General features: G+C 38.5%; 1 protein-coding gene across 1 annotated transcript in view; it reads right to left on the reverse strand.

Moving 5' to 3' along the window:
• The window catches only part of PTCD3 (pentatricopeptide repeat domain 3), a 46,012-nt gene that overhangs the window by 14,733 nt on the left and 7,940 nt on the right, over positions 1-23,339 (reverse strand). The window contains exons 6-14 of the mRNA XM_073241542.1: positions 22,843-22,947; positions 21,203-21,326; positions 19,262-19,374; positions 17,728-17,798; positions 16,464-16,551; positions 16,033-16,093; positions 9,569-9,654; positions 898-1,042; positions 166-216 (exon numbers count right to left, since the gene is read on the reverse strand). Coding sequence (XP_073097643.1) covers positions 166-216; positions 898-1,042; positions 9,569-9,654; positions 16,033-16,093; positions 16,464-16,551; positions 17,728-17,798; positions 19,262-19,374; positions 21,203-21,326; positions 22,843-22,947 — 844 coding nt within the window. The remainder of the gene's footprint in view (positions 1-165; positions 217-897; positions 1,043-9,568; positions 9,655-16,032; positions 16,094-16,463; positions 16,552-17,727; positions 17,799-19,261; positions 19,375-21,202; positions 21,327-22,842; positions 22,948-23,339) is intronic.

The following is a 23,339-nucleotide window of genomic DNA, read 5'->3' on the forward strand; positions in this document are numbered from 1 at the left end:
TATCCTAGGGAGTAAGTTTTTGCTCTGGCTGTAGACAATGGTATTTTGTCAATCCCCTATTCTTAACTGATAGGCAGTGAAGATAGCCTATAACTACTAATCACAGAAACTTAAGGGAGCTGGGTCAACTTCATACATAAATTAATGCAACATCATTATACATACCATTATGACAGAACAGCTGAATAATGTAGTGATAAGTTGCAAGCGAGGGTTCTCAAATTATCAGGTGGATAGAAAAAAAATAAGAAAGAAAGTCAAACACATTGTTCAAAATAATAGCTTACTGAGGCACACTAACTATACAACATACTGATATTCATATTTAAGTAAGAGATGATATATATACTTCTGTTCCTTAAGCAAACACATCGCCCAGCTCATCTGATTAATGTAAAGGCGGGAAAGTGTCATAAAGATTGAACCATTTTTAGAAAAGTCCAGACACCTACTACTAATGTTATAGTGAATGCAACTGTATGATTCTTCACTTACGAATACTAAAGCATACTGAAGAGAATTGATTCCCAAAATACCCTTCAATAAATTAGTTACTGAACAGCACACACTTGGTTTCAAATAACTAATTATGCCAGTATATATCATGAAGATCAAAAACTAGCTAACTCTAAGCGAACAATTCTCCTCAGAATCAAGAGATCCATACAAGAGTACCTAAAATACTGAACGAATATTGTAGTTTGCTATCAAGAACAAAAAGGCGCTCCAACCATAGTAAATACATGTGAATAAGTGTGCGAAATGGTGGAAAGTAAATTCCCAATGTGTTACGTAAATGGCAAATAAAGCCTAGTCCCTTTTCTGCTTGTCTGGATCTGAAAACTCCGGTCAGCATCATCTCAGGCTGCAGGGAGGGACACCAGAACACATACTCACCTATCCCAATGGCTTTCATTTCACGTAAGGTCTGTAAGGCTGGCAATCTTGCAAATAAATGAAATCTTTGGAGACATTTCAGAATGGTATTAAAAGTCTGTAGATTTGGTTTCACCTTCTGTGCAACCATCTGTTTCAGCAGTTCCTAGGTAAATCAAAACCAAATAAATATTTTTTATGCCTGGCTAGAGAATTTGTCCAATAAACTATTATATACTAAAAAAGACTCTGGCTATGTCTACAACAGGTTAGTGACTACATCCCTAATTTAAGAATTACCAAGCAGCACCAGTGATTTGGCTTTGCTGGAAAAGCCCCTCCAGTTAGTTATACCACCCCAACTTGATCAAGGTTGTCAACTGTCTTCAGCCCTCTGCCTAATGAGTCTGAGACTTAAGCAAAAGAATCAAATATGCATTTTTACTTTCTCAAATGAACACTATGGTATAAAAATATTTCTATTCCTGGAGAGGGAGCCAAGATGGCGGCATGAGTAGAGCAGCAGCAATCTCCTCCCAAAACCACATATATTTTTGAAAATACAACAAAGACGACTCTTCCTAAAAGAGAGACCAGAAGACACAGGAAAACAGCCAGACTACATCCACACCTGCGAGGACCCAGCGCCTCGCGAAGGGGGTAAGATACAAGCTGCGGCCCGGCGGGAACTGAGCGCCCCACACCCCAGCTCTTGGTGGGAGGAGAGGAGTCGGAGTGGGGAGGGAGAGGGAGCCCAGGACTGCTAAACACACAGCCATAGCCATCTACAATAGAGAGCAGACACAGTGCATGCGTGGGGTGCTGAAAACTAGGGAAACAAGGACAGTAAGACCTATGAGCGGGTCCCTGAAGCCGGTGCCCTGAGGACAAAGAACAGCGAGTGCTTTTTGAAAGTCTTAAAGGGACAGGGACACCACAGCCGGACGGATGCGTCCCAGGTCATTTAGCCTACTGGCAGGGAATACCGGGGAACTCCAGGCACCCTAAACCCCTGGATAGCAGGGCAGCTCAGAGGCCCCTCACAGAGATAAACAGCCACCCGGCCGTATCCCCTCTGACGCGGCTCCACCATAACGGGGCAGCTGCCCAAGGCAGGCCACGCCCATAGGACAGGGGAGATAAACTCCATTGCAGCCAGGCAAGAATCAGAAGCCCCGTCTATGCACAGCTGCCCAGCACAAGTGACGTTCTCCCAGCCATCACTCGTGCCAGCTCTGCAAACTATCTCTATCGCCATGAAAAGGCAAAATTTGAGGCAAAGGGCATAGAGACAACACCTCAGAAGGAGACAGACCTAACCAGTCTTCCTGAAAAAGAATTCAAAATAAAAATCATACACATGCTGATGGAGATGCAGAGAAAAATACAAGAGCTAAGGGATGACGTATGGAGGGAGATAACAGACGTCCAGAGGGATATTACAGAACTGAAACAAACTCCAGAAGGATTTATAAGCAGAATGGATAAGATGCAATAGGCCATTGATGGAATAGAAACCAGAGAACAGGAACACATAGAAGCTGACACAGAGAGAGATTAAAGGATCTCCAGGAACGAAACAATATTAAGAGAACTGTGGGACCAATCCAAAGGAACAATATCCACATTATAGGGGTACCAGAAGAAGAGAGAGAAAAAGGGATAGAAAATGTCTTTGAAAAAATAATTGCTGAAAACTTCCCCAAACTGGGGGAGGAAATAATCGATCAGACCATGGAAATACACAGAACTACCAACAGAAAGGACCCAAGGAGGACAACACCAAGACACATAATAATTAAAATGGCAAAGATCAAGGACAAGGACAGTTTTAAAGGCAGCTAGAGAGAAGAAAAAGGTCACCTAAAAAGGAAAATCAGGCTATAATCAGACTTCTCAACAGGAACCTTACAGGCCAGAAGAGAATGGCATGATATATTTAATGCAATAAAACAGGAGGGCCTTGAACCAAGAACACTGTATCCACCACGATTATCATTTAAATATGAAGGAGGGATTAAACAATTCCCAGACAGGCAAAAGTTGAGGGAATTTGCCTCCCACAAACCACCTCCACAGGGTATACTAGAGGGACTATTCTTGACGGGAGCACTCCTAAGACTAAACAGATGTCAACAGAGAAAATAAAATCACAGCAAAGAAAGCAAACCAACCAAATACTAACTAAAGGCAAAAAATAATATCAACTACCCACAAAAAGCAGTTAAAGGAAACACGAAAGAGCACAGAATAAAACAACCAACATATAAAGAATGGAGGAGGAGGAATAAGAAGGGAGAGAAGAGAAGAATCTGGAGACAGTGTCTAAAATAGCTCAATAAGTGAGTTAAGTTAGACAGTAAGATACTAAAGAAGCTAACCTTGAACCTTTGGCAACCACGAATCTAAAGCCTGCAATGGCAATAAGTATATATCTTTCAATAGTCACCCTAAATGTAAATGGACTGAATGCACCAGTCAAAAGACAGAGAGTAATAGAACAGATAAAAAAGCAAGACCCATCTATATGCTGCTTACAAGAAACTCATCTCAAACCCAAAGACATGCACAGACTAAAAGTCAAGGGATGAAAAAACATATTTCAAGCAAACAACAGAGAAAAGAAAGCTGGGGTTGCAGTACTAGTATCAGACAAAATAGACTTCAAAACAAAGAAAGTAACAAGAGATAAAGAAGGACATTACATAATGATAAAGGGTTCAGTCCAACAAGAGGATATAACCATTCTAAATATATATGCACCCAACACAGGAGCACCAGCATGTGAAACAAATACTAACAGAACTAAAGGAGGAAATAGAATGCAATGCATTCATTTTAGGAGACTTCAACACGCCACTCACCCTAAAGGATAGATCCATTGGACAGAAAATAAGTAAGGCCACGGAGGCACTGAACAACACACAAGAACAGATGGACGTAATAGACATCTATAGAACTCTACATCCAAAAGCAACAGGATACACATTCTTCTCAAGTGCACATGGAACATTCTCCAGAATAGACCACATACTAGATCACAAAAAGAGCCTCAGTAAATTCAAAAAGATTGAAATTCTACCAACCAACTTTTCAGACCACAAAGGTATAAAACTAGAAATAAATTGTATCAAGAAAGCAAAAAGGCTCCCAAACACATGGAGGCTTAACAACACGCTCCTAAATAGTCAATGGATCAATGACCAAATTAAAATACAGATCCAGCAATATGTGGAAATAAATGACAACAAAAACACAAAGCCCCAACTTCTGTGGGATGCAGCGAAAGCAGTCTTAAGAAGAAAGTATATAAAATCCAGGCACACTTAAAGAAGGAAGAACAATCCCAAATGAACAGTCTAACATCACAATTATCGAAACTGGAAAAAGAAGAACAAATGAGGCCTAAGGTCAGCAGAAGGAGAGACATAATAAAGATCAGAGAAGAAATAAATAAAATTGAGAAGAATAAAACAATAGAAAAAATCAATGAAACCAAGTGCTGGTTCTTCGAGAAAATAAACAAAATAGATGAGCCTCTAGCCAGACTTATTAAGAGGAAAAGAGAGTCAACACACATCAATAGAATCAGAAATGAGTAAGGAAAAATCACGACGGACCCCACAGAAATACAAAGAATTATTAGAGACTACTATGAAAACCTATATGCTAACAAGCTGGAAAACCTAGGAGAAATGGACAACTTCCTAGAAAAATACAACCTTCCAAGACTGACCCAGAAAGAAACAGAAAATATAAACAGACCAATTACCAGCAACGAAATTGAAGCGGTAATCAAAAAACTACCCAAGAACAAAACCCCTGGGCCAGATGGATTTACCTCGGAATTTTATCAGACATTCAGAGAAGACATAATACCCATTAAAGTTTTCCAAAAAATAGAAGAGGAGGAAATACTCCCAAACTCATTCTATGAAGCCAACATCACCCTAATACCAAAACCAGGCAAAAGACCCCACCAAAAAAGAAAACTATAGACCAATATCCCTGATGAACGTAGATGCAAAAATACTCAACAAAATATTAGCAAACCAAATTCAAAAATATATCAAAAGGATCATACAACATGACCAAGTGGGATTCATCCCAGGGATGCAAGGATGGTACAACATTCGAAAATCCATCAACATCACCCATCACATCAACAAAAAGAAAGACAGAAACCACATGATCATCTCCATAGATGCTGAAAAAGCATTCGATAAAATTCAACATCCATTCATGATAAAAACTCTCAACAAAATGGATATAGAGGGCAAGTACCTCAACATAATAAAGGCCGTATATGATAAACCCACAGCCAACATCATACTGAGCAGCGAGAAGCTGAAAGGTTTCCTCTGCGATTGGGAACAAGACAGGGATGCCCACTCTCCCCACTGTTATTTAACATAGTACTCGAGGTCCTAGCCATGGCAATTAGACAAAACAAAGAAATACAAGGAATCCAGATTGGTAAAGAAGAAGTTAAACTGTCACTCATTGCAGATGACATGATATTGTACATAAAAAACCCTAAAGACTCCACTTGAAAACTACTAGAACTGATATCAGAATACAGCAAAGTTGCAGGATACAAAATTAACACACAGAAATCTGTGGCTTTCCTATACACTAACAATGAACCAATAGAAAGAGAAATCAGGAAAACAACTCCATTCACAATTGCATCAAAAAGAATAAAATACCTAGGAATAAACCCAACCAAAGAAGTGAAAGACCTATACCCTGAAAACTACAAGACACTCTTAAGAGAAATGAAAGAAGACACTAACAAATGGAAACTCATCCCATGCTCTTGGCTAGGAAGAATTAATACCATCAAAATGGCCATTCTGTCCAAAGCAATATACAGATTTGATGCAATCCCTATCAAATTACCAGCAACATTCTTCAACAAACTGGAACAAACAGTTTAAAAATTCATATGGAAACACCAAAGACCCCGAATAGCCAAAGCAATCCTGAGAAAGAAGAATAAAATGATCTCACTTCCCAACTTCAAGCTCTACCCCAAAGCCATAGTGTCAAGACAATTTGGTACTGGCACAAGAACAGAGCCACAGACCAGTGGAACAGATTAGAGACTCCAGACATTAACTGAAACATATATGGTCAATTAATATTCGATAAAGGAGCCATGGACATACAATGGGGAAATGACAGTCTCTTCAACAGATGTTGCTGTCAAAACTGGACAGCTACATATAAGAGAATGAAACTGGACCAATGTCTAACCCCATACACAAAAGTAAATTCGAAGTGGATCAAAGACCTCAATGTAGGTCATGAAACCATAAAACTCTTAGACTAAAACATAGCCAAAAATCTCTTGGACATAAACATTAGCGACTTCTTCATGAACATATCTCCCCGGGCAAGGAAAACAAAAGCAAAAATGAACACGTGGAACTATATCAAGCTGAAAAGCTTCTGTACAGCAAAAGACACCATCAACAGAACAAAAACGTACCCTATAGTATGGGAGAATATATTTGTAAATGACAGATCCGATAAAGGCTTGACACCCAAAATATATAAAGAGCTCACCCACCTCAACAAACAAAAAGCAAATAATCCAATTAAAAAATGGGCAGAGGACCTTAACACACAGTTCTCCAAAAAAGAAATTCAGATGGCCGACACATGAAAAGATGCTCCACATAGCTAGTTATCAGAGAAATGCAAATTAAAACCACAATGAGATATCATCTCACACCAGTAAGGATGGCTACCATCCAAAAGACAAACAACAACAAATGTTGGCAAGGTTGTGGAGAAAGGGGAACCCTCCTATACTGCCGGTGGGAATGTAAATTAGTTCAACCATTGTGGAAAGCAGTATGGAGGTTCCTCAAAATTCTCAAAATAGACATAATATTTGACCCAGGAATTCTACTTATAGGAATTTAAGCTAAGAATGCAGCACTCCAGTTTGAAAAAGACAGATGCACCCCTATGTTTATCGCAGCACTATTTACAATGGCCAAGAAATGGAAGCAACCTAAGTGTCCAGCAGTAGATGAATGGATAAAGAAGATGTGGTACATATACACGATGGAATATTATTCAGCTATAAGAAGAAAACAAATCCTACCATTTGCAACAACATGGATGGAGCTAGAGGGTATTATGCTCAGTGAAATAAGCCAAGCTGAGAAAGACAAATACCAAATGATTTCACTCATCTGTGGAGTATAAGAACAAAGGAAAAACTGAAGGAACAAAACAGCAGCAAAATCACAGAACCCAAGAATGGACTGATTACCAAAGGGAAATAGACTGGGGAGAATGGGAGGGTAGGGAGGGATAAGGGCAGGGAAGAAGAAAGGGGGTATTATGATTAGCATGTATAATGTGGGGTGTGGGGAAAAGGGGAGGGCTGTGCAACACAAAGACAAGTAGTGATTCTACAACATTTTGCTATGCTGATGGACAGTGACTGTAATGGGGTTTGTCGGGGGACTTGGTGTAGGGGAGAGCCTAGTAAACATAATATTCTTCGTGTAATTGTAGAATAATGATACTAAAAAAAGGGGGGGATTACTCCCTGATAGGATAAAATTAACTGCAAATTAACGATTAATGCATGCTTTACATATCCTTAATTTTTATCTTTTAAAGGGTGTCAGCTGATCAGCTATGGAAGTACATTTTTCTGATAATATTTCTTTCTCTTAAAAAAAAAAAGCAGTTCCTATGTGGTGGTCTCCAATAGGTTCTTTACAATTGTATAAAGGTCATATCAAAGTGTGGGCAAAGGGTTTGTTTGTGTTTATAGAGGATCAAAGCCTAATTTGGCTACTCAGAAGACAAATCAAGATACGATACGAAGAACTTCCAATATTAACATCCTCTGGAAGAGTCATTCCAGAAGATGATCATCAGAAAACTTCAACAAAGACCCTGGTGCTATTGCAGTTGTAGCTCCATTCATCCCGCTGGTTCCTGGACTTGCCATTGGAATGAACAAGGAGATATCTAAGCTGGCCAGTGCATACAGTAAAACAACAAATTTGACTGGATCTATATTGTCGGAACTCAACCAAGAATTAGGAGAAGTGCAAGTTGCAGTGCTCCAAAATCGTGTGACTATAGACTATCTACTGTTAAAAGAACATATGGGATGTGAACAGTTCCCAGGAATGTTTTAATTTCTGATTTTTCTCAAACTATTCAAATTCAGTTAGACAATATCCATCATATTATTGATAAGTTTTCACAAACGCCTAGGGTACCTAACTGGTTTTCTTGGTTTCACTGGATATGGCTGGTAATTGTAGGTCTGCTTTTGTTATGTATCTGTATTCCTATTCTGTTAATGTGTGTATGCAATTTAATTAGTAGTTTGTTAAAACCTATACATGCTTATGTTACTCTACAAGAAGTTATGTCAAAGTAATAATCAATCTTCCCATGTTTTCTTCTGTCTTCTACTTCTAAAGCTTTTCTTCTTCCTTCCTAATTACAACCCTTTAGTAGAATTCGTGCCTCATATTGAAAATTACCGAGTATCATAATTCTTCCAAGTGGTAAAGATATCTCAAGACAAATGCTGGGCATAGAAGCCACAGGGCATTAATCTGCAAAAAAGTAAAAAGCTAACCTTTTCAAACAATATTGCTTCTCTCTCACTTACCAATTTTACATTTCCCTGTATGGCCCCGGAAGATGGCTGGTTAGCCAGAGAAGGGTAAGATTCCTCAAGGGAGGAACAACCTAAGACAGGCACAGTCACAGGGGGGCCATCAGGTGCGAAATTGGGGATCAACAGAGGTGAGGCTTAGCACCTCACCCCGGTTTGAGAGAAATCTTCTGCATCCGTGGATGTTTTGTTGCCCTTGTCTAGCTTGGATTAATATTTAGGCTATAGGCACAGACCTGATCATCTACATTTGCCCTCTTACAGCACTAAATTATGTTTTCTACCTTTATCTTACATCTACCTACCACTTCAGTATTTTATTAAAAAAAAAAAGGGAGAAATGTGGGATCCACATATAAATCAAGTATAAAACTCTAATGAATCATATGTGACTTGATTGTTTATATAGTTCATGATGTGTGATTGAAACCAAAAGTTTCTGTGATATGACTGCCCTTGCACTGTTCACCATGTAAGAACTTATTCACTATGTAAGAACTTGTTCACCATGTAAGAACTTGTTCGTTATGCTTCAGAAGATTGGAGACTGCTGAGAATTAGGCTTGGGGTTGATTAAGGATTGTGCATTGAGTTCCCTATATAGAATTTTATTGTTGTTAACAACCATTTGATTAATAAATATGAGAGATGCCCTCTCAAAAAAAAAAGTTTATATTCCTAAATTAATCCAGTGACTTCAATTTTTAAAAATTTACCTGGTAATTTTTTGAAAAATATAATTATTTGTGTAATAAAAACACTATTATGAGAAATAAATGAATAAAGCCACGCAGGTCTTCCTGAATTCTAGCTGTATGCTCTGGGACAAGTAACTGTTTTTTCTCACATGCTGGACATGGCTACTTCAACTAGAGGGTTGCTAAGATGGTATAAACAGGTAACTACTATCTGAGTGTTAAGCAGGGGCTGCCATGAAATGCTCAATGAACGCTGTCTCCATCCCATGTATTTCTAGCAAAAGACATTTTAGGCCTATTGGAAGACAAAATGAGGGCTCCTCCTTACCAATATGTTATTCCATTTTTCCTGAAATTTCTCATTTGCAATCACTGCTGTGGCTTCAATCAATGCATTAAAGGTATGTACATCAGCTGTAAAAGAAGAAAACACTTTTAACAAAATTTGGGTTTCAAGATTAATCCCTAAATGGCTCAGTTTAAGGCAAAGGGATCACGCACAAGTAGCTCCTGCATCATTACAACATGTCCACAAAACCAGAAAAGCACTCTCTTCTCTAAATCTCTTGCTTCAATCACCAATACTACAGGGAAGGATTAGGAGTGAGCCAATGACTACAGCAAGACCTTCACAAAGATTTTTGCAGATTTGTTTTTATTATTAATACATACTCTTGAGAAGGTTTCACATGAAAAACAATGTGCCTATTACATTCACCCATATTATGGAGTCCCCCCCAAACCCCATTGCAATCTCTCCATCAGTGTAGTTAAGATGAAAGTCACTACTTGTCTTCTCTGTGCTTGACTGTCTCCCCCATATCTTGTGTACTAATAATACACGCCAGTCCTCTTCTCCCACCCTCTCACCCCTCTCGTTTGGTAACTGCTAGTCACTTCTCGGAGTTTGTGACTGCTGCTGTTTTGTTCCTTCCGTCTTGCTTCATTGTTATCCTCCACAAATGAGGAAAATAATTTGTTACTTGTCTTTGTCTGGCTTATTTCACTGAGGATAATACCCTCTAGCTCCATCCATCTTGTCGCAAATGGTAGCATTTCTTTCTTTCTTATGACTCAATAGTATTCCTTTGTGTATATGCATCACCTCTTCTTTATCCATTCAGCTACTGATGGACACTTAGGTTGTCCCCATTTCTTGGCTATTGTAAATAGTGCTGTGATAAAAAAAGGGATGTATATGTCTTTTTGAATTTGAGAACTTGTACTGCTTGGGTAAATTCCTAGGAGTGGAATTCCCAGGTCAACTGGTATTTCTGTTTTTGGTTTTTTGAGGAACCTCCATTTTGTTTTCCACAATGACTGAACTAATTTACATTACCACCAGCAGTGTAGGAGGGTTCCACTTTCTCTGCATCCTCACCAAGCATTTGTTGTTCTTAGTCTTTTTGATGCTGGCCATCCTAACTGGTGTGAAGTCATATCTTGTGGTTTTAATTCAGATTTACCTGACAATTAGCGATGTGGAGCATCTTTCCATGTGCTCATGTCTGGTCATATCCTCCACCCATTTTTTAATTGGGATATCGGGTTGTTGAGGCTTGAGTTCTTTATATATTTTGGATGTTAACCCTTTGTTGGATATGTTGTTTGCAAATATATTCTCCCATATAATGGTAGGATGCTATTTTTTCTGCTGATGGTGTCCTTTGCTGTACAGCTTTTTAGTTTGATATAGTCCCAGTTGTTCATTTTTGCTTTTGTTTCCCTTGCCCAAGGAGATGTGTTCAGGAAAAAGTGGCTCATGTTTATATTCAAACCATTTTTCCTATGTTTTCTTATAAAAGTTTTATGGTTTCATGACTTACATTTACATCTTTGATCCATTTTGAGTTTACTTTTGTGTATGGGGTTAGACAATAATCCAGTTTCATTCTACAGCATGTAGTTGTCCAGTTTTGCCCACACCACTTGTTGAAGAGACTATTTCCCCACTTTAAGTCCATGGCTCCTTTATCATATATTAATTGACCATATATGCTTGGGTTTATATCTGGGCTCTCTAGTCTGTTACATTGGTTTATGGGTCTGTTCTTGTGCCAGTACAAAATTGTCTTGATTGCTGTGGCTTTGTAGTACAGCTTGAAGTTGGGAAGCATGATCCCCCCCCCACCCCAGCTTTATTCTTCCGTGTCAGGATTGCTTTGGCTATTCGGGGTCTCTTGTGTTTCCATATGAATTTTAGAACTATTTACTCCAGTTCGTTTGAAGAATGCTGTCAGTATTTTGATAGGGATTGCACTGAATCTGTAGATTGCTTTAGGCAGGATGGCCATTTTGACAATATTAATTCTTCCTATCAATGAGCACAGGATGTATTTCCATATATTAGTATCCTTTAATTTCTCCAAGTGTGTCTTGTACTTTTCAAGGTATAGGTCTTTCACTTCCTTGGTTAGGTTTATTCCTAGGTATTTTCTTCTTTTTGATGCAATTGTAAATGGAATTGTTTTCCTGATTTCTCTACTAGTTCATTGCTGGTGTATAGGAATCCAACAGATTTCTGTGTATTGATTTTGTATCCTGCAAGTTTACTGAATTGAGATAATCAATCTAGTAGTTTTGGAATTCATCTTTTATGTTTTTTTAATCTACAATATCATGTCATCTGCAAACAGGAACAGTTAACTTCTTCCTTGCCAATATGGATGCCTTTTATTTTTGTGTTGTCTAATTGCTGTGGGTAAGACCTCTAGTACTATGCTGAGTAAGTTGGGAGAGTGGGCATCCTTGTCTTCTTCCCAATCTTAAAGGAAGAGCTTTCAGCCTCTCACTGTAAAGTATGATGTTGACCGTGGGTTTGTCATATATGCCCTTTATTATGTTGAGGTACTTGCCGTCTACACCCATTTTGTTGAGAGTTTTTATCATGAATGGATATTGAATTTTCTCAAATGCTTTTTCGGCACCTATTGTGATGATCATGTGATTTTTGTGGATGATGTTGGATTTTCTAATATTGTACCATTCTTGCATCCCTGGAATAAATTCTACTTGATCATGATGGATGATCTTTTTGATGTATTTTTGAATTTGGTTTGCTAATATTTTGTTGGGGATTTCTGCAGCTATGTCCATCAGGGATATTGGTCTGTAATTTTTTTGTGTGTGGTGTGTTTGCCTGGTTGTGGTATTAGAGAGATGTTGGCCTCATAGAATGAGTTTGGAAGTATTCCTTCCTCTTCTATTTTTTGGAGAACTTTAAGGAGGATGGGTATTACGTCTTCACTAAATGTTCGGTAAAATTTAGCAGTGAGGCCATCTGGACCAGGGTTTTGTTCTTTGGCAGTTTTTTGAGTACCAACTGAGTTTTGTTGCTGGTAATTGGTCTGTTCTGACTTTGTTTCTTCCTGAGTCAGCCTTGGAAGTTTGTATTTTTCTAGAAAGTTGTCCATTTTTTCTAGGTTATCCAGTTAATTAGCACATAATTTTTCAGACTATTTGCTAATAATTCTTTGTATTTCTGTGGTGTCCATATTGATTTTTCCTTTCTCATTTTTGATTCTGTTTATAAGTGTAGACTCTTTACCTTGATAAGTCTGGCTAGGGGTTTCTTTATTTTGTTTATTTTCTCAAAGAACCAGCTCCTGCTTTCATTGATTCTACTGTTTTATTCTTCTCGATTTAATTTATTTCTGCTCTGGTCTTTATTATGTTCCTCATTCTAGTGACTTGGGGTTTCATTGTTCTTTTCCTAGTTTCATTGTGAATTTAGACTGTTCATGTGGGATTGTTCTTTCCTGAGGTAGGCCTGTATTGTAATATACTTCCCTTTTAGCATGGCCTTTGCTGTGTCCCACAGATTTTGCGATGTTCAATTATTCTTGTCATTTATCTCCTTATAGTGCTTGATCTGTTTTAATTTGGTCACTGATCCATTGGCTACTTAGGAGAATGTTGTTAAGCCTCAATGTGTTTGTGAGCTTTCTCATTTTCTTTGAGTAACTTTCTAGTTTCATACCTTTTTGATCTCAGAGGCTGGTTGGTACAATTTCAATCTGTTTTAATTTACTGAGGCTTTTTTTGTGGCCTAGTATATGATCTATTCTTGAAAATGTTCCATGTGTACTTGAGAAGAATGTGTATACTGCTGCTTTTGGGTGGAGTCTTCTGTAGGTGTCTGTTAGGTCCATCTGTTCTAATGTGTTGTTCAGTGCCTCTGTCTCCTTACTTTCTGTCTTGTTCATCTGTCTTTTGGAGTGAGTGGAGTGTTGAAGTCTCCTAAAATGAAGGCATTGCATCCTATTTCTCCTTTTAATTCTGGTAGTATTTGTTTTACACAGGTAGGTGCTAATGATTTAGATGCATAGATATTTATAATGGTTATATCTTCTTATTGGACTGACCCTTTTATCATTATGTGATGTCCTTCTTTGTCTTTTGTGACTTTGTTTTGAAGTCTATTTTGTCTGATACAAGTACTGAAACTCCTGGGTTTGTCTCCCCATTAGTTGCATGAAATATCTTTTTACATCCCTTCACTTTTAGTCTGTGTATGTGTTTGGGTTTGAAGTGAGTCTCTTGTAGAATGTATATAGACAGGTGTTTTTTTTTTATCCATTCAGTGACTTTATGTCTTTTGATTGGTGCATTCAGACCATTTACATTCAGGGTAATTATTGATAGGTTTGTATGTATTGCCGTTGCAGGCTTTAGATCTGTGGTTATTCAACAGTCTAACTTAACTTAGTATGCTATTACAAACACAATCTAAAGGTTCTTTTATCATCCTTTTTCTTCCTCCTGTATTCTTTATATATTAGGTATCATAATCTGTACTCTTTGAATATTCCTTGACTGACTTTGGCAGTAGTTGATTTCACATCTGCTTAGTAATTACTTGTTCTACTTTCTTTACTATAGTTTTATTTCCTCTGGTGACAAGCTATTTAACATTAGGAATACTTCCATCTATAGCAGCCCCTCCAAAATACACTGTAGAGACAAGTTTGTGGAGGTAAATTCTCTCATCTTTAGCTTCTCTGGAAATTGTTTAATCCCACCTTTATCAAATTTAAATGATAATCTTGCTGGCTATAGTACTCTTGGTTCAAGGCCCTTTTGCTTCATTGCATTAAATATATCATGCCACTCCCTCTGGCCTGTAAGGTTTCTGTTGAGAAGTCTGATGATAGCCTGATGGGTATTCCTTTGTATGTAACTTTTCTCTCTGGCTGCTTTTAATAGTCTGTCGTTATCCTTAATCTCTGCAATTTTAATTATTTTATGTCTTGGTTATCTTCCTTGGGTCCCTTGTTTTGGGAATCTGTGAACCTCCATGGCCTGAGAGACTATCTTCTTCCCCTGATTGGGTAAGTTTTCAGCAATTACCTCCTCGAAGATAGTTTCCCTTTTTTTCTCTTCTTCTGATACCCCTATAATGCAAATATTGTTGTTTGGATTGGTTAGAGTTCTCTCAATTTATTTTCACTCCTAGACATCTTTTTCTCTCTGTGCCTCAGCTTCTTTGTATTCCTCTACTCTAATTTCTATTCCATTTACCATCTCCTCCACTGTATCTGATCTGCTTTTAAATCCCTCCATTTATGTTTCATTTTTGATAATGTGTTCCTTAATGACTGAATCTCTGTCTGAAATTCTTCTGAGTTCTTGAATACTTTTCTGTACCCCCATGAGCATGTTTATGGTTTTTGTTTGGACATCTTTCAGGAAGACTGATGAGTTCAGTTCCACTCGACCCTTTTCCTGGTGTTTGTAGGATTTTGGTCTGAACCAGGTTCCTTTGATGTTTCATGTTTGTATGTGGTGCCCTCTAGTGCCCAGGAGCTCTAGTCTCTGGAGCTGCTCAGCCCCTGGAGTGATGTCAGGGATAGCAGGGGAGTAGTGCTGGTGCCTGGGCATAGGAAAGATCTGTTTCCTGCTTCCCGGCCGCTATGCCTGTCTCCACTGCCAGAACCAGTGGGCTGAGCACACAGGTGTAAGTCTCTATGCTTTACATTTATAGCTGCCATAGGTGGGGCTTCCTGCTGACTGGCCTGACGCTACAGCAGGGGCTGCCTGTTTGGGATCTAGGTGTGGGCTGGCAAGAAGCGCAGCAGTTTGTGTATCACAGTAGGGGGCCTTAGAGCTGTGTAGTCAGTCAGGGGGGTGGAGCACCTGAAGGTCCTTAACGTTCCCAACATGCTAGGCAGAGTGCGCCTAGGCTTAGTCCACCTGTCCTTTCTCGTTACCAGGAAGCTCTGTGCAATCTTTGCCCTTTTAGCAGCCCTCTCGCTGCTAGGAAGTCTCTAAGACTGCCCACTTTTCTTTTGTCCCAGAGGAGCTGGATGTGGAACCCTGTTTTCCACAATTAGCTGGAATCTCAGTCTCTCCAGGTATTCCACCTGTGTTAGCTTTCTAATACCACTTATCTCCAGAGCACCATGCAATGTACATGCATGCTCCCAGAGCAGATCTCCAGGGCTGGATTTTCTGCATTCCTAGGCTTCCACTCCCTTCCTGCTCCATTTCTCTTCCTCCCGCCGGTGAGCTGGGGTGAGGGGGAGGACTTGGGTTCCACTGCATCATGGCTTTGATACATTACCCTGTTCCATGAGGTCTGTTCTTTTCTCTAGGTGTATGCAGTCTGGCGCAGCCTTGTTTCCTGTTGCTCTTTCAGGATTAGTTGTATTAATTATATTTTCGTATTATATGTGGATTTGGGAAGAGGCCTCTGTCTCACCTGTTATGCCACCATCTTTTTTTTTTTTTGATTTTTGCAGACTTTTGAAAGGAGGAAGGATGGACAGAGGGTAATTCTTTAAGCACACTTACCATGGAGTCTGTTGTTTAATAATTCAGTGTACAAGTTTAATGCCTGACTAGGAGCTCGGTGCTGGAAGAGGGAAGGATAAAAATTAATCATCATCAAATCTGTTAAGAAATATTTGCACATCTTCTGTTCTAAGGTTTAGGAATACAGTAGTAAACAAAACAGACATGGTCCTTGTTCTCATGAAGCTTACACTCTAGTGCAGTGGTCCTCCGCCAGGGCAAGTTTGCTTCCCACATGGCACCTAGTAATGCCTGAGAATATTTCTAGTTGTCACAACAGGGAGATGGGGAGGATGTGCTACTGGCATGCAGTGGGTAGAAGTCAGAGAGCTACTCAACAACAAATTATGTGGCCCCAGTGTCAACAGCTCTAAGGATCAAACACCCTGATTTAGTCGAAATAAAAAACATAGAAATAAAACAAATATTACCTTCACCATTCCTCTGATCATTGTACAGTAAGAGTGTGCATTTTTCTCTGGGATTATAGCAAAAATTCTCTCAGCATTGTTTTTTGCTCTAGGCACAAGAGAATAAATATTAACTAGGAGAAATATGGAAAACAAGTAACAGCTATGACAATTTATTGAGTTTACAATGTTATAGGTACTGTGACAAGCACTTTCTGCATATAATTTCAAGTAATTCTTACCATTCAGAGAGATATAAGGCTTTCATTTGCAAATGAGAAAAACTGAAGCTCAGAAACCTTAGCTTATCTTAGGCTTTGCAGTTCAGTGGCAGAACTGTATCAAAAAGGAAATTTTTATGAAAAAATATACTCACAATTAAACAGAAAGCAAACTGTACAACAGGGTAAGTAGTGAAGTTTCCCAACTCTGCTTCAATCAGATACAATTGCCCAGAATCAGCCACATACAAGTGGTTTCTCCAGAACCTCCTGTCATATTCTAGCCTTTGTACATATGCCATAGCCTAGCTAGCTTATCTATTCTCCTTCTTGCTTTAAAAATAACTAAATAAAGGTAATATTTCATGTAAACTATGCTGTACCTTGATTCTGTCTCTTACTGAGAAATCAGACAGAATCAGAATTTGACCCAGGATCGTACTGTAAAATGCTCTGAACCACTGAGACATTACTACAATCTACTGAAGAAATTTAATCTTTGACTCTATTTAATTTGTCACTTCAAAAAAGAGTTTAGATAGTAATTGGTAGCTTTCCTTTTCTAGACATCTACATGAAATACCTTTCTTTCATTTGGGCAGTTCTGTTCAGTTAATTTAAATTCTCAAGTAGTAGTTGACTCCCTTTGTTTGGAAGTGCAGAATATTTCTGCTTGCTGGGCAGCAGTCTTAATTTAGACTATATTCTAGTACCTGTATATTGTGATACAAACAAAAATATCAAATCTCTCAGAATTAGAGGTATATACTGCAAGGTAGGACTACTGAACAAACTACCAAAGGAACCAACACCACATGAAGGTTAAGAGAGGTAAATGGAGGGGAAAAAATCAAGGGTCAACGCTGTACTGCTGGTTGGACGTAAAGACCTTGTGGAAAGGATTATAAGGTAGATAAGTGTCAATTGTGAGATGCATATTGCACACTAAAAAAATTGTATTTTAGAATATTTCAAGATCATATCTTCTTCAGTGGGTGATGGGGAATAGTCCATATACCATATGGAGCCACAAAGAAGGTTCTAGTATGCACACCACACCATACCTCCAAGTAACTCCAAACAGATGGCCAGCCTTCTTAGGTTTCCTGTTTTCTTCTGTCTCACCTGCCTCTTCCTGAAGTGAACCATCATCAAAAGAAATAAAACAAAAGATGACCATGTAATACATTCTCCTAGACTACTAAGAATGAGGAGACCAAGGAAACTTCAGAAAAACAAAGGAATACAGCTCCCACAGAAGGCGAAGAGGGAACCCAGTAAGCATTTGTTAGAGAAACATTACTTTCTTCAGTTACAGATCAAAGTACAGCTGGCCCTTACAGAAATCACTGACAACCTGAAGAAAGATGAAGCCAGTGCCCCATGGAGCTTGGCACAGACAGAAATGGGAAATCCTAACAGTGCAGCCTGTTTCCTCAGAGGCCATGTGGTCTGGCTAGATCCACACAGAAATACTGTTCATCAGGGCAAAAACAAGAGAAGACAAGAGTATCTGGAATGGAATCTCATTCATGTCTAATACTAATCTATGCTAAGATTAACTTTAAGACTACATCTTGCCCTTTATTTATAAATCAAGCTCTGGGGTGAGGCTAACGTAGTACAAGACAGGCTCAGTTGGCATTGAACAGGTCAGGGCTGGCTCTGCAGAGGGCCAGCCAGGTCAGGGAATGTAGAAGATACTTTGGAAAGCAGTGTGTAACTGCAAGCTACTGCCTGATGCACTTTAAAGGACTGTTACTCTGGATGTAAATAATCCACATTTGGTAGAGGAAAATTAGAAAAGACTCACAGAAACAAAAACCCCTTTTAGTCTATCACCCAGAGAGAAATGATTAATTTTTACAATGATTTATTTTCCTCACACATACAAACATGTTTTTATAAAAATGGAATCTATATTGTTGTCTAGCATATTTTCTCACTTACGATGACTATTTCCATACATAAGGAGACCTACACTAGTTAGTACTCTCAACCACCACAAAACACTACTACCATAATTTAGTTATCCACTATTGGATGTCTAATTTGTTTCCAACATTTTTATAATTTTAAACATGAATTCCTCATGAGAAATGTTATGTACACATCTTTTTTCCCATGATCCAAAGGTTTCCTTGGGTATCTTTTTCTGGGAATAGAACTCTTGGACTGAGAGGGTATGACCCAGTATGAGTACTCCAGCCTTTGGCACAATATTGCTCTATATACATGGCAGAGCGTCCTCAGTCCTCTGAATTTTTGAGGAGGCTGCACTAGGGGGCCTTTCCCTGTCTGTTACACATCATACCATCACTATAAGTAACAGCAAGAGAGAGTCTGCCCAAACATTTCTGGCAAAGCTTTGCCTACATGTGGTAGGCAAGGTCAGAATATTTTTAAGGGAACCAGCATTAAAATAACTGTTTAAATCTGTCTCTTCCTCTGCACTACTTTTTATCAAAGCTACTGACACCACACCACTTCTCAGAACAAATCCCTACCACCCTAACACATGGCACAAGAACCTGCCTTACTCTTGAGAAGCTATTACTAATAAAAGAAACCTTAAAAATCACTGTCAATAGCCATTACCAATTCTGATTTTTCACTTTGTTGAAAATGGTAATCAGCTGAGGGCTCTTGGTCACCGTAATAACACAATAAATCCAAGAGACTATTAGTTGTTTCCAGAGATACACTGGTTCCTGTGGGCAGAAGAAAAAAAAGGGAAAGAGACCTTAAAACATCAAAGAACTAAAGCCCATGAAATTAAAATCCCTCACTTCTTCTATGAGTGTGGCTTTCTTGGCTACATATTTAGTTTCATCTAACACTTTAACAATGGATGAGTATGTACTCCATGTCAATTTAAATACCCAGAGATTCAGAGAGAGACACAATCCTATTAACCATGTGGTTTAACAGAAAAGACTAAAATACAAGATGAATTCTGACCCTGTGCTCATGTATTTTACATACTCATATCCCCAGAGAAACGATCTCATGGTTTTAACTATCTTTTCCAAAACTGAACACTCCGCAAACTATTGCCACTTAGTTCCCTGGCCCAGTTCCATTTTTATAAATGCAAGCAGAACTGTTCCACTTGCATCCAGTCCCTCATGGAAATACTTGCTTAGAAATACTAGCATAAATGTCTAATTATAGTAGCCTTTTAAAAATTGATGTTTAAAACATTATGCTCCCTTCTTGACACTTATTAAGAGGGAGAGAAGGCAACATGATGTATGAGATAAAATTCAGTGTTTTGAAAGAAGAGCAACTGCATTTTCCTAAAGCAAATACACTGATAACAAAAATTCCTATCAAGAAGTTTAAAAGCCCAGAAAAGAGAGCATGACAGAATAGGAAGATACAGGCTATGGAGTATAATTTGACTGGGTCTTACTGAGAACTGTGTGGCCCTGAAAAATTACCTAATAACTGGTTTCCAGTATAAAATGACTATGAAGGAGAACAACTCATAAGATGTAGAAGTGAGTGAAATGCCTAGCAAAGTGTGTGGCACTTACTAGAGGCCTGACAGTTAAGACCTTCTATGCCCCCTGGTGTGTTGGCTCACTCTGTTACTCTAAGCTACTGGTCTGACACATCAACTTCAGAAAGGTTTACTGAATGCCTGCATGTGTCTACACCATGCATTGTATGAAATGAGGAAGAGAAAGCTTAGCACTAAGAGCTTTAGCACAGACTTACCAGATATTATATTCAACAAGCAGAGGGGAAAGTCTCCCGAAATTATAAACTACAACAATTCATTTGTACATCCAATGCTATAACAGGCTACATAACCTAACTTTCAAATCAGATGTTTTCTGCAAATGTTTCCTGTGTTGAAGACTGTATTGAGTGATTCAGTCCAGTTTCTCTCTTTCATGGTTCCTGTGGCTGATTTGTATCCAACATCATTGAATAGTACTCTGGAGTCCACAAACTTTAAACAATGCTGCTGCCTTTGGTGTTACTCTAAGTTCATTCCCATGTACTTACAATTTATTCCCACGAAGAATCATTCAGATCCAATTCAGAGCCACAGAATTTGAGAGACAGAAGCTCTGAGTAACTAAGTGACTCATTAAGGGCCACAGAATAAGAACTAGTTAAAGAACTAGAATTTGTATCCAAGCCTCTGATCCCAGTCTGGTGCTCTTTCCTTTTTTAAATATTCTTTCTGGTCTGTTTTATGTCTTTCAAAAAGAACAGAGGAAATCTGAATGCAGTATATATGTGCCTAATGTTGAAAATGGAAACAAAAACAAAACAGCTATATACTTACTTTACCTGGGACACAGCACAAGGGCACAGTAAACTAACTGCAATTCTCTCTCCCAAATTTTTAAGGTAAAGCTAAAACAGAACTTGAAATATGACTTGTTGAACTAGTAACTACATAAACAGAGCCATCAAGCAGAGTTAAGTACGGTGACACTTTCAACTTCTACTCAGTACCATCAGGAGCACATGGCTGGGGCCCACATCCACGTTCCTATGAGTGCTTTAAATGGCAGTCACCTGCTTGCAAGAGCTGATCAAACATGTCCACTGAAGCTTTGACTTTTTTGAGCTTGATCCGTTCCTTCAGGGCAGCTTCACTTACATCTTCAATCTGAGGTTCAAAGTACTCGGGCATTAAGCACTAGGAAAACAAGATAGCTAAAGTTACTACAAACAGGTACAGGTGAAATGATAGCTGAATTTTACCACTAAGAAATCAAAGTAAAACTGCTCTAATTCATGTTTATGCACCAGATACTATTTGTGTGTATTTGTACACAATAAAAAAAGAAAACAAAAACCTCTCTAATCTCTGAATTAAGATTATTTAGCTACCTCCTAGCTTGGGGAGAAAAATTTAAAACCACCCAAACATAAATATTTTTCCTGTATCTCAAGAATCCCTTTTTTAAGTAAGTTTCCCAACTTCAACTTACTAACTTTCCCCTGCTAATCTCTTCTCCTCCCAATCTTGGTTAAAAAGTGTTAGAGTACACCTGTTTTCCAAAGGTAGGAGAAACCTTTTACCCTTGATGCTTCTTTTACTCTAAATATTGAGTATCACCAAGGTAGGTTATTTTACCTCACTCACTACTATATGCAAATACTGACTGAATGCCTACTGCCTTACACCAGACAGAAGGAAAGCAATGGGGATATAAAGATCAAAGTCATTCTCTATCTTCAAGGTGCTCATAATCTAATAGGAAAGCAAGTAAGAAAATAATTATGACACATGTGTGAATGGTAAATGACAATAAGAGATCTCAGAGGGAGTGAGTGCTGCCCACCATGGGGGCAAGGGACCCATGGAAACTTCAAACAAATCAGAGCTAAGCACAAAAAAGCAGCAGTTAGTGAAAAACATAAAGGGGAGAGGGTGGGCCAACAAAGGACCATCACAGGTACTACATTAGTTCAGGATTTCAGTATTTTTACCTATCACACTGGCCTCCTGATCTGTCACAGAAATGGCTACTCGAGAAGCAGGAGGCTGCATTTGGGGTGTTTTGGGAAGCAGGGGGTGAGGGGGAGTAGGTGGGGCACAAGGAGTCTGAGGTTACTCCTCCCACTAATAAACTCAGGAGGACACAACACATTGGTTTTGCTCAGCACTAAGCTGACGCTGGACAGACAACAGACACTGAGCACTCACTCACTATTCATGACCACAGGACAAAGTAGTCGCTGGAAGGACAATTTGGATTCAGATAAGAGGTGACAGATTTACATGATCTGATGAGAAACCAGGACATTGGAGTTCAAAGTAAAGAGATCTAGGTCAGATATATAAATATGCCACATGAAGTGTAAGATTGTTGAAGCATGAAGAATGCAGCTAGGAAAAGAGAAAATGACTGAGCATGGAAACCTAAGACAGACACCAACACTTAAGAAGTAGATAAGCTGTTAAAGGAAGCTAAAAAGCAACAGTAAAAATGTGGTGTCAAAGAAATCCAAAGGAGAAAATGAGGAAGAAATACATACAGGACTTAAAAAAAAAGTTAGCATTGTGAGCAAAAATGACTATAGAAGTTAGAAGACTTTTCACCCAAACACTGAGGACATTAAAATGGCTATTCAGTATCAGCCCTGAAAGCTTGGTTTAAGATACCTTTATATAGTATTATCTGAAAATCACAAGTATCTCTTCTTACCGGTATATGAGGTTCAGCTATGTCCTTCTGAAAATATTTGGGATGTAAGTTAATAATAAACTTGGCTGCATTCTCCCCAGACTTCTTGGCCAATAAAAATGAACGCTATGTAAAGAAAAAGAGTTAGATATAAATTGGTATTTACATGTAATTTACTGAAGAGATCAAAGACTTGCCCCCAGCCAAGAATTATTTTCTTCCCTTAAACAAAAAAAAAAAAAAAAAAAAGGAATGTGTTAATATATGGAAATCTAATTAGAAGTTAAATTGCATAGTAGTATATATCCTCCTCAGCTACTGAGTGTTACATAACTTCAGGTCTCATCTTACACACAGCTTGAAATATATAAAACCAATGCATTTAAGCTGAGTGAATTGCTCTAGTATGAAAGAGCTCTAAGTATTAAAAACCAAAATCAAAAACCTTTTTGATAGCCGATCTCTAAAACTTTTCAATAAAAGTAATAAAAGATTCAGAAAATCTACCAACTTATCTA

This window comes from Manis javanica, chromosome 1 (assembly GCF_040802235.1).
Source record: "Manis javanica isolate MJ-LG chromosome 1, MJ_LKY, whole genome shotgun sequence".
In the NCBI taxonomy this organism is placed as follows: Eukaryota; Metazoa; Chordata; class Mammalia; order Pholidota; family Manidae; genus Manis; species Manis javanica.